Here is a 12,456-nt window from a genome sequence, read left to right on the forward strand (position 1 = left end):
GTGGGTGTTTAATAATTTCTGCAATTCAGAGTCAGTGTTCTTGTCGTTATATGTTTGCTAATTCTGTGGTTTTGATTAAATACAAGGTTACCCTATATTCCTTCTCTGTAGAGAGATATCCAAATGACAAACAGCATCGTCTTTTGTATCAGATTGCATCCCAATCTAGCTCCTGAGCGAAACAAGTATGGCAACCTCTTCTTCAAATCCTTTTTGCATGTGGTGAATAGTTATAGGATGTGTAGTAGGTAAAAAGAGCAAGAAGTATCGTATTTCATCTTTTATATACGATTTTCGAAGTGAATCAGCACGACGAATGAAATTGCTATTAAAACCAGCGCTTTAACAATATTTACTATTTACAACGCGGTTTTGAAATGCAACGGATATCAACTAAAGTTGTGGCAGTCGTTTGATTTTACTGCTTATTATTAAACCAACAAATCAAAATACAAAGTAGTGTATTACAAGTCCTGAACTTGCGTGTTAGACGGAACCTTGCTACATCTAATTACGGGCACTGATTTTTTCTTCTGAAATCGATTCATTTATAAGATGACATTTGAAGTATTGAATAGAACCATTTCACATCTACCCGAATTCAGAGCCTAAGAAACATCGTCTATAAGTAAATGGTTTGCAGTTTTACTGAAAACCTCAACTCATAGTGACTAAGTCAACGCCTAGCCGAAAATGGAAATCTTCGGATAACTAGTCCGACTGGGATATTGCACGTGTTGTGGAGAATTCGTTTTATCTTTACCAATGCGCACGCGGTTGTGTACAATTCCCGAAAAATATAAATTGGATCTGTTCATGGCAAGACTGAATAAGCTGTTTCTAGACAAACATGTTCATGTTATCCATGTGATCACGTACCAACTGGAGAGTCCTCATTCCAGACCAACAAACAAAATCTATCAATTTATAGTATTTATCAGTATCTATCAGTACGTTAACTATTAAAACACACGGAATCGGATTTGGCCAAACTGTTTGGATTAACTATAATTTACACAAACCGCGCGATCCTGTGATCATCCAAGGGCATCATGTACCTTTTAACATTGAAGTTTGTGTACGAAACGTTATAGTTCAAATAACTTTCTTCTGTACAAGAATTTACTGGTTTTTTTTACTGGATTTCAGTCACCGCGATGTAGTATATGACTAGAGAACTAAAGAACTTCTTTTTTAGAAAGACACCCACTAAACAGTGTTTATTGTTTAATGCTAACAAAATATATTTGAATCCCTTACTTTGACCATCTTTCCTGGGATCTAAGGTGAATCAAGCAATTTTGCGACATCTCGTATCTTGGAAACTTCTTGAGGAACCGATGACTATTTATTACATACACATACGTCATACACTTTTCAAATGTAAGACGGAAGTCGCAGATTGCACTCGATAGTTTTTTCTAACGTGATGTTAGTCCTGAATAATATCAACCTTCTCAAATTGAGTTGCTGATTCATTAATTCATGTTTCTGGCATCTTTCAAGATGTTAACACAGTTGAAGACAAAGCTATCGTCAGAAATGCGTTATAAACGGTGAATAAATTGACGGTAAGGTAAACACAGGCGTCTCGATTAGACCGATGTTTGTTTATGCTAAAAACAATGCTGGAACAAATCTTTTTGTGATGCCTTAGGTTAGGCGGCAAGCGATTCTGGCTGGTTTCAGAGAAACGCTTGCATCCAAAATGTACTGTAATTCAGACACTATTGTGTATTTCGAAAGAACACCATATAATCGGACTTTTTTGGTTTATGATAAACTGTTTTTATTGTAGTAATAAGTGCATATTTGACCTCCATCTCACCTGAGTAAAGTGCCTATGAGGTCCATGGTGGATCATGCACATCTATGTAAAGCCTGTTTACTCTGCCCATGAAAAGGTCTAAGCTATAGCGTACATGGAACAAATCTGCAGGCAGAAGGAATTCCACTTCAGTGCCGCATGCCACATAAATGTGGAAGCGTTACACATCGTGCGAATCTGGGGTATATTCACACCATAGCGGTGGAACTCTGGCCTACGTCTAGTCTTCCGATGATGGTAAGGGGATGGCGAAATGATTTCATGCAATTACGTACCCATATTTAACGCCTAGGTAAGTGCATTATATTTTTAATTTTTTTAATTATCTGCTTGGACGAAGCGACATCGTCCGTGTCATTTATTCGGCTTCACTGAAAGTTAGCATAACGAGGTGTTTTCACACGTAATTATTTTATTTTGTTATAACATATATATATCATAAGATAATTTTATTTTTGTTATCATTCTGTTGATATATTTTGTCATAAGGTTACCAAATAAATTACTTTTCTTTCTTTCTTCTTTCTTCAATCCATTCCAATTCAAATTTCATACAACTCAGCAATATTGACAATCTCTTTAATATAATTTCCTTTCCGTACCGGGAATTTTAATTTGCATCTGCTCCGCTTTGCCACCGTTAGTCAAAGTATTTCATGGCTCCACGAAAAAACAATGCCCGTTACTATAAAGGCGTAGGATGAAGAAAACCGGCCCGGTAAATATTGAAGGCCGCCGCGATGTTTAGCGGAAAATTTTTTCGCATAAAAAATTTGGTGTTTGAATGACGGTGGGGATTAAAAAATATGTTTTGATTTTAATATATTTATTGTTACAAGGAAAAAGTGCGTAGGCAAACGTGGACTGAACTTGTCTACTTATAAAGCACCGATGCCTAATTGGGACAGCACGTTCTTCCTACGTCTGAGGTTGTTTCACACCTAGGGACCTGATCAGTCATTTTCGAATCATTTGTAACTTTTTACTTGTTAATTGTCACTAGATTTAACAGTGAATTAGAACCTCTTGATGCAACCTACTTATCAGATAAATGTAATAAAATATCGTTAAAAGTGTAGTTTATAGTAAAAGTGTTTAGTGTTGCAAAAATTTTGATAGAAAAAGAGAGTTAAAATTTGATTTTTTTTTTCAAGTTTTGCATATCCTGTGACTATGTTACATGCATGTATGTTATTCAAGGGGCTAAAAACCTCACGTCATTTTTCATCAACTGCGGAATCTGACATTTTTGCCGTAACTAAGACGTACGATCTTACTCAGTTCTCAAAAGCTTTCGTACAGTCAAGTTGGGTAACTTCAAAAAAAAAATCTCAAGTTTCACGAATTATCAAACAAAAATATATTTCGACCAATATTGTCGCAATTGATTTTATCGATTAATGAGTGTCCTTTCATACCTTTTAGAATAATTTAACTGAAACGACGAATTTGAAAAAAAAAAATGTTGAGAAAATTGCACTTACGGGACATTTCAGTTACCCTGGCTTTTGAATATTTTTGAAGTAAGTTACTTTGGACAGCGAAAATCCTTCTTAAAAAAAACATGATCTGTCAAAGTAAATTTAAAAAAACTTATAGCGAACGATTTACCATGACTACCACCATTATTACCTACTTGGCATTTGGTACAAATAGCATTTGCCAAGTAGCAGCTACCAATGGGTACCTATAATAATTTCAATATCAGAAGAAACTTATTGAGAAATAGACGGAACGGGCTCAGTTTTCACCACCATAAAGTTGAATTTGCTTGAAAACACTTTACACCTCTAAAATAAATTCTTATACAGACTAAATTAGTCAAAAATAATTATTCGACCTTGATCAGATAAGCGTATCGTGATTCAGATTGCTAGATAAAAATTACGTAGCGATAGTAAATTTTATGAAAAATTGATTACCGAGCAAAAAAGAGACAGGTCGCCTATACTAAAAGTTATTCGTCGACTAGATTTTTTCGAATATTTTTTTAATCATCTTCATTTACGTAGAACTTTTATATCCTTATTAATAGAGATTATAACCGCCATTGTTATATCGCTCATTTGGTGCATTGACGTACCTAATTGTAAATTTTGGCAAAATTGATTAAGTATGTCCAAACAACTGTAACAAGTGTTTATGTTTGGAGAAAAATCGGCAGAAATTTTAAATTTATGTGTATTGAAAAAATACACAAAGTTTTATTAACACGTCATAAATTTGAAATAAATTTAACAAGAATCTATTTAAATCCATCTCTTATCCTATAAATATAAGAATTTTAATTGAGTCTTATAGCTTCAAATCGACTCATGTGTCGAGAGAGAGAGAGAGAGAGAAGTTGAAAGAAACTAGCGCCACAGTACATTTATCACAATTTAATTTATGTTAAGCAGAATAGTATTTTTTTAACGAAAGATACTTAAATATTTTATAATACATAATTTTTTAAATAAATGTAAACAGAATTTATTTTAATTAATTTTTTGAAAGGTAAAAATTTTTTTTCTTAATTAATTTTACAAGGAATAATAATCTCAGTAATATTATTATTGTTAATTGTTATTATTACGTTATTATTATTAATAATTATGAGTACTAAAAATACCATAGATATAGAAAAAAAGGGGAGATAGGGTATGGGGGCGTGGTTCGCGTCGCCTCGGTTTGGTCAAAATGACCATATCGAGGTGACACGCCTACAAACATCGCCACAGTGACATGGCGATCGTTGTACACACAAGATCTCTCGTAAAACGTGAAAATGCCAAGTTGTAGCGATACACCTTGTAAAAATTGGAGTGAAAACAAAAATTTAAAAACCAGTAAGATAACATTCCACTGGCTATTTGCATTTTTAGTTACTATTTCTATTATTATTCAATGTTTTCTTTTTGTGTCCATAGAAATTTCTAGACTCAAATATAGTGTTCATTTCATTCAGTTCATGTTCATTTACGAAGACTGATGTTTATCGACAATAATTTTTTACGGAAATGTTTGAATTTCTTACTATGATTTTTGTAATTAAAGTCCCTAAAATATCGCAGCGAAAAGCATTCACGTTAAATTGATTTCTTTTATTTTATTATTATTATTACTAAACATTTTATTTCGAGTAACTTTAACACAACTCATATTTCGGACAACCGTTTCAATTTCATGTCAATTTGGATGTTGCTGTTGCTAGAAGAAAAAATTATGTGTTTTATATATTTAAGATATTTAAATTCCATTATACTCGTAGATTAAACGTAGAGTATTTTTAATTTTTAAGTTTTTCCAATGAGTTTAAAATAAAAGAAGGTTGGATTGAAGCTGCAGGAAAATCGAAAGATTGGTTTTCTTATTACTATTTCTGGCTTTGTTTCAGTTTCCATAGCAAATGCATTTAAAAAATAAATAAAATAATATCGGCTTTATTTTACATGTGCGTGCAAAATAAATTTGAAACAATTATAGAAAATTACATAAATCCTTCATAAACAACATAATTTAATTTATTAAATTCGTCCTTGGTTCGAGTTTACTCTTGACAGTGACAGCTTCAGCAACCCGTGGTAACGTATGATGGAAAATTGACATTGGCGACTATCGCCATATTTTTTATATTATTCTTATAAAACTGACACTGGTCCAAGCCTAGTGGCCGCCATTAAGAAAATAATAATAATGTATATTAATATATTAATTTAATAATACACCAGTACCAGTGTAGATATAGTATGAAAAATGGAATATTTTTTTTAATAATAAAAACAGCCACATGGTTTCCAACTATCGATTAGGTAGGACCACATCCCTCGTTGAGTAGCGTCAGTTTAAGTTTAATAAGGTTAACAATTTACGGAGCGGTTTCCATCCGTGCCCGTCGGTGCTGTTAGACAGCGGTTTTATTTCAATACTCACGACCCTGCAAGTTTGTGCGGGCACGTAGCTACCGCGGTTGCGGGCACGAAACCGTTGCGATTGCGGAACGGACCGCGAAGTTAGTGGGAGTTAATTGCAAGTCGCGCGGTTAATAGATAACTTACCCTGCCTGCGCCTGCACCACATTGCGTCTGAACCGACCGCCAAAGTGTGCGGGCGACGACGGCCGCCAAGCGCGCAGGTCATCGCGTCCTGCGCGGTTCTACTAGTACCCCGCCGCGGCAACCGCGAGCAACCGTCTCCACTACAGGCGTAAAACGCGCCGTGAAATGTGCTACTAATTCTACATACTTAACTGTTACATTCTATAAATGCCGCGGCAGACGCGGGTGAAAACCGCTCCGTGTAATAGTTAGCTATTATATACTAGTAGTATTTTTAACAAAACGCCACCTGTTGGCGAATGGCTGAACCAGGGTGAAAATAATACTGAAATATTGTATATAACTCTTATTCAAGCGGCTGTAAGTTTAATTTTGTTAAAATTTAAAAGAATTTAATGATAATGAAATAGTAATATTTCCACCAAAAATTGCCATCGCGAGCACGCGCGGTCTCGCGCGAGCACTCACGATTTCGTGCGAGCACTCACGATCTCGCGCTAGGGTTATGGATAGTGAAGACACAGTGCTGTGGAATTCGTCAAGCTATAAACACGCGGCTAAAGCACCATGGCCCGCATATTCTTGTTATTAAATATGTTAACGGAAGAAGAATCAGATGAAGATACTGTAAAAAGAAATAATCATGTCGTAATATAAGCTGTTTGTACCCTCTAAGATAAAATAAACAAATAAATAAATATAAAAGGAACTGTTTCGAAAATAACTTTTTTTCATATAATCTTTTATCCCAGTTCAAATATTACGAACTAACAAAATACACATCAAAAAAATTATAACTGGCGCTGGTATGTTTACGTTATATTGCAACTGTATTTTGTATTGAAAACGATGCAATGTTTTAAAAGTGGTTACATAATTATGATAAAATCACAATCCTAATCGTGTACATTTTAATGCAATTATAAATATATAACATGCGTTGTATAAATATTTACGAAAATGATTTGGATACATGTATGACACCAGGACAGGATACCTTTTTTAAAATGGTGTCGTGATTACATATTTTTGAAAACAGCACAAGGTACATTTTTTGAAATATCTAATATTTACATAATTTCGAAAATGTGTGAACGTTCACATTTCAATGCATGCGACTGTATCCTACAATCTCGCACGAGCACGCGAGAGCCCGCGCGATATCGTACGAGGCATCGTGAATCGTGTTTCCGTTGCAGAGTTAATAAAAAGGAGGCAGCAATACGGTTCACTGTTACATCAACAAACATTTCAAAACTCATCTCGCCCATCCTCGTCAATACCGACCATTTCCACCGAAGATGCGCGAGGAGAGAATTGGTATTTTGCCATACAAGTTTTAAAAATCGTCTCGCCTCGTCTCGTCTCGCCTCGCCAGTGGAAATACACCGTTAGAGGTGGAATATTGTCTTCAAATTTAAATGGGATCACTGCTCTTTCCAACAAAAAAAGTATTATCAAAATCGTTTTACAAATGCCGGCCGGAGTTACGCGTAACATACATACAAAAAAAAAATGCAGACCTCCTCCTTTTTTTGAAGTCGGTTAAAAATAAACTGGCTGTTCTTCACAATCGTCTTCACAAAGTCACCAATTCATTTAAGGGGTAATATATATACGCTCTTGTAATAAGATTCTGGTTGATATTTAAATTTTGCCATTTTCGAGATTTAAAACTATAACGAAACATAACTTCTGTGTAATTGGATGACAAAATCCATAGTAGTGATAAAGAAGCTCGACTGAACTATGCGGGTGGCGCAATTGACGTTTCGAATCGATAGTCCGTGTCCCGCACTATCTTTTTCAGTTTGACAGATAACGTTCCCACTAACTGGAAGAAGTTTGTTATTTTGTTCATAAGTGTGATTTAATTAAATAAATCTTCTTAACACTAGTGACCCGTTTAGCTCTTGCAGGTTGTCTCGATCTAAATGTTTGAAATTAATATTGTTAGTGATAAATGAAGAGACCTGGGAAAGGATGATGAAAGTCACTTGAGGAGAATTTTAGGAAATAAGAATTTTTATTTTGGAGAACTTTTGGCAACAGCGACTGTTACATTTTGAACCAGTTTGGTTGCGGGTTTTTAAATGTTACGCAAAATCACATACAACTCATTGCAATTAACTTTTTTTTATTAACCTATTGTGTCCCACTGCTGGACAAAGGTCTCCTCCAATATCCTACACTGCTCCCTGTCTTTGGCGATTTCCCACCACCCTTCTGAAACTTGCCCCGCCAATGCCTTCTCAGCATCTTCCATCCTCTGGCACCCAAGGAGTGACGACATTCGCCTACTCGGGTGAGCCTAGCTGTTTTGCTACCCCACATCAGAATGCCAGTCATTGAACGCAGCATTGTATATTGCAATTAACAAGCATTATATTTATACACTAAATAACTTTATTCAATTTTTTTTTATTGTAATCGTTTATTTCGATTTTTGACATTGTTCACAGCGAAGACGGCAAATTTAATATAAATTTTTGATAACATTTTTTTCTGGCTCAAGTTCTACAGCTAGGTATAATTTTACTCTACTAAGGTTCCATGTACATCAAAATGTGCATTGAAGCAATTCAGACCCAGACAATATTATTCTTATGAACACGTAAAACCCCAGTAAAAATTAATGAACATATCGCCTTCAAATTTTTATTTATTTATTTAAGAAGGTACATCCACGGAATACGTATTACACATTTCTAAAATACTTAAATAATCATTTTCATTTCTAATACATATCCCATTAAGGAGTACACAACATTCATAAATTATTTGTCACATTAGATTAATAAACAATTTGAATTTGAAATTATTAGAATTGGATTCATACGACCATAAATTAAATTTAATTATTGTGAAAATTACTGCTATGTAATCTATATGACCATCTTTTTTTAAGGATGGACTAAACTGACAGTTCATTGCGCAAAAGTGTTGCCCTCTTACAAGCATCTAGTGATTGCAGTCGATAAATATTAATTACATCGACTATCGACTGTTAGTTATGCTTAGAAAATAAATAGGCAGGTTTGTTTCATCCGCATCATCATCGGCCCATTATTTATCCAACTGCTGGGCAGTTTTTTTAATTCATGCATACACACACTAATTTAGCAGTATGTATATAAAAAATACAAATAGGAGATATATTTAGAGAGAGATATATTTTTAAGTTTTTCATTTGAATTTAATATACTTACATAATCAAATCCGCTTGCCGTTATTAAAATGTATGTTTAAAAATTGATTACGATACTAATAGACCAACTGTAAGAATAAATAATACAATCATCGCAACTTTCAAAATTGAGACATTTTTGGCAAAGTTTTACCTACGTTCACTATCTATCGATAAAATTATCGACAAAAACTATGTAACTATACCCTGCAAAAGTCATTTTACTCCATCTTCAAAAAGACAGATTATATAGGAAAATACATTTTTCATACAAAACTGAGGACATGCTAGCTTATGCCTGCAGCATGTTTAGTACATTTTAATGTACACAATGCGCGTGTAGCGCTTTTCCCATTGTATTTTTTATTGGAGGTTAAATCTCAAAATTTGTGTTTACCTTTACGGAGTTTTCACGAAATCTCTAATGGGTTTAATAGCTACTTAAAATTGTTTTTTACGTTCTAAAATTATTGCGTGCTTTTATTGGGTAATAATTTTTAATGTATAGTTTCGCAATATGGACTGTATTAGGAGTAGGTTACAAGAGTATAAAAACAAAAAAACTAGGTTCATCACCACACAAGCATTACGAATTAGCGGTTATACTGTATACCGTAGCAATCACCACTGAAGATGTTTTACGGATGGTAGTTAAAAATAGATGATTTGATAGTGTTAGGGTTAGCGCAAACTGACGACAGGGGTGAGCGTTGAAGAGAATTTTATGCCCGCCAGCGCACACTGATGAGGGACATCACCATTATTACTGTATTCTTTCAGTCATTATACAGATCTTAAGTAAAATTACATATAATGTATTCAACCTGCAAGCAGTTGTTAATTTAATTAAACGTTTAATGAAACGTTTTGGCCTCCAAAATTAATTGCATTTCAAATATAAATTAGTATTTGTAAATTCTAAATGTTCTTTATTACTATAGAATCAATGTATCATAAGCCATTTTATCAATTGTGATTTAAACATAGGTCTGTAGGTAGGTAGTAGTAGGTAGGTAGGTAAACTAAAAGGTCATTATGCACATATTGAAGCAGTTATTCTCATAAATTAATTTATGGCAACGAGGTTGGTATGAATATTAATGATTTTAGCTCTGGTTTGCCTTTATGTCACTTCACCACGTGTTTTGAAATGAGAGGATGAGTGTTAAAATTTATTTATATAACCCTTATACGTCGAGATAGTCGCGGCGTCCGCCGATATGCCACTGGTTGCTCAAATTTGGTTCTGCTCCACTAGCGACAATGCAGTTTTAGTTTTTTGTAACAGTCGAGCTCCTTGTGAAAGAGTTCGTCCAGGGAAGTACTGCCACCTTACTACAACCATTTCTGCCGCGAAGCAATAATGTGAGCATTACTGCGTTCCGGTTTTGAAGGGTACTGGCGAAATATGTGCCTATAACATGGGACTTGTCAACTTATGTCTCAGTGGACAGGCGTGTCGCTTAACACCGGAGGCACGACTGGTATCGTGATAAGAAACTGGAATGTATCCATAGGGATATATGTCCGCCAGCGTATTGCAGAATCTGTTGGAATAATAATAATAACGCACACATTCATCATAGCCCCGCATTAGGGAAGCCCTGTGTCGCGGGTGCCATGGACGCACACAGACAACCACAAATTACACCCAAACTCACGAGAGAAATAAATGTGTGCCATACAAATATTTCTCCCGGCCCGTGAATCGAACCTGGGACCTCTGCGTGGCAGTCCGGCATGGTAACCGTTCGGCCACGGAGGCAGTTAAATAGAGGAATGTCGCGATTCTGTTCCACAGTCCAAAAGTCCCCGACGCATTCTGGCGGACACCGGCGCCTCCTGCCTCTGCCATCCTTTAGTGTGGACTTCAATGCCGCAGAGAGAAATGCGTCGCGACGCTCCGAAATCGGTCTCAGAGCACTGAAATTTATACCTTATTTCAATTGGTATAGCATACAATATAAATTGATAAACTTTATGTCCTCTGCCTTCCAGTCCTTGTGCGCAGGCCCTTTGTTAGACAAGTTAGGAGCATTGCAGTTATCAACGTTATTTGTTACGAACAAATGGGTCTATGTTATAACATGGTCTCACAGTAAATTATTTTACTTCGTTTTCCAGAAATTATGGGGACCACAAATAGATCCTCGGCTGTCTCAGTTCCTAACGAACTACCTGTTCGGCCAGCCCGGGGGCACCAAAGGCCAGTCCTGCGATTTCAACAGATTCGCCGAACTCTACGTTTATAATGTAAGAGGTGAGACTCGTGTGGATACTTTAAAACTTGATAACAAAATTTTCACTTATACCAAAGCCCAAATATTTATTTGCCCTTAAAATCCACTAAATATATTTGAATCAGTTCCACTCCCACCGAGGTTTATTGAAAGTGCAGGTCGAATTCGTCGATCGACTCGACGACGTAATAAAATTTTACGTTTAGGTAATTACAATATTGGTACTGGGGCAAATATAAGAATTCGTCGTTCGACTCGACGTGATAAAATTTTACACTAAGGTAAATAAAATACCGATGCTGGAGAAATACGTAAAATTAGTTGATTGATTCGATGCCGTGATAAGATTTTACATTAGGTAATTACAGAAATGATACTGGGGTAAATACATTGGTAAATATTAGAATTTGTCGTTCGACTCGACGTGATAAGATTTTGCATATTAATTCTGGGATAATACAATAATTCGCCAAACGACGCGATGAGATAAGATTTTTGCATTACGGGAATTACACATTGATACCAATAAATGACATTTCGAAAAAAAGTCAACAAGCCTGTTTTAGGTTTTAAACGACTGTTTTAAAATATTTACGTCCTGTTTTAAAATTCAGTTTTGGTTTTAATTAAGTTTAAGTTTTAAAATTGAATTTAAAACAAGACGTAAAATATTTTCCTGCTTTTCTACAAAAAAACGACGATATAATGGTTCTGTTCAGAGTGTTCCGGTTAATGCCTCAAAATGAATTCCTTTGCTCTGGTACTCATAGTGCTCTTGACCCGACACGCGCCCGACCCGCACCCGCTGTCAGTGTGTTTCACGCTTCAGCGTTCTTTAGTAGTATTATGGATGAGTATGTGATATCGGCATTAGACATGGTTATTGGATTATAAATGATGGCTTTCTTTGACTATGAAAATTGCTTGAAGCCAGTGCTGTGGTACGTAGTCCTAACACTTAGAGATGGCCTATGTATTGCTATCTTAAATTGGCGTTGAGTACATGCGGTTTGGGCACATCACATATCTTGAAAGAATTAATAAATGAATACTTTAGGTTTAGAAATACTAAAATTTTATTTAATTATTATATTATATTATATTATATTATATTATATTATGTTATGTTATGTTATGTTATGTTATGTTATGTTATGTTATGTT

At 35.1% G+C, this 12,456-nt stretch overlaps 1 protein-coding gene across 3 annotated transcripts in view; it reads left to right on the plus strand.

Moving 5' to 3' along the window:
- The window catches only part of LOC113239806 (TLD domain-containing protein 1), a 41,827-nt gene that overhangs the window by 7,268 nt on the left and 22,103 nt on the right, over window positions 1-12,456 (plus strand). For all 3 annotated transcript variants that reach the window (XM_026476943.1, XM_026476945.1, XM_026476944.1), the window contains exon 2: window positions 11,177-11,312. In XM_026476943.1, coding sequence (XP_026332728.1) covers window positions 11,177-11,312 — 136 coding nt within the window. The remainder of the gene's footprint in view (window positions 1-11,176; window positions 11,313-12,456) is intronic.

The sequence above is a fragment of the Hyposmocoma kahamanoa genome, unplaced genomic scaffold (assembly GCF_003589595.1).
Source record: "Hyposmocoma kahamanoa isolate Upper Pololo Valley unplaced genomic scaffold, ASM358959v1 116, whole genome shotgun sequence".
Classification (NCBI taxonomy): Eukaryota; Metazoa; Arthropoda; class Insecta; order Lepidoptera; family Cosmopterigidae; genus Hyposmocoma; species Hyposmocoma kahamanoa.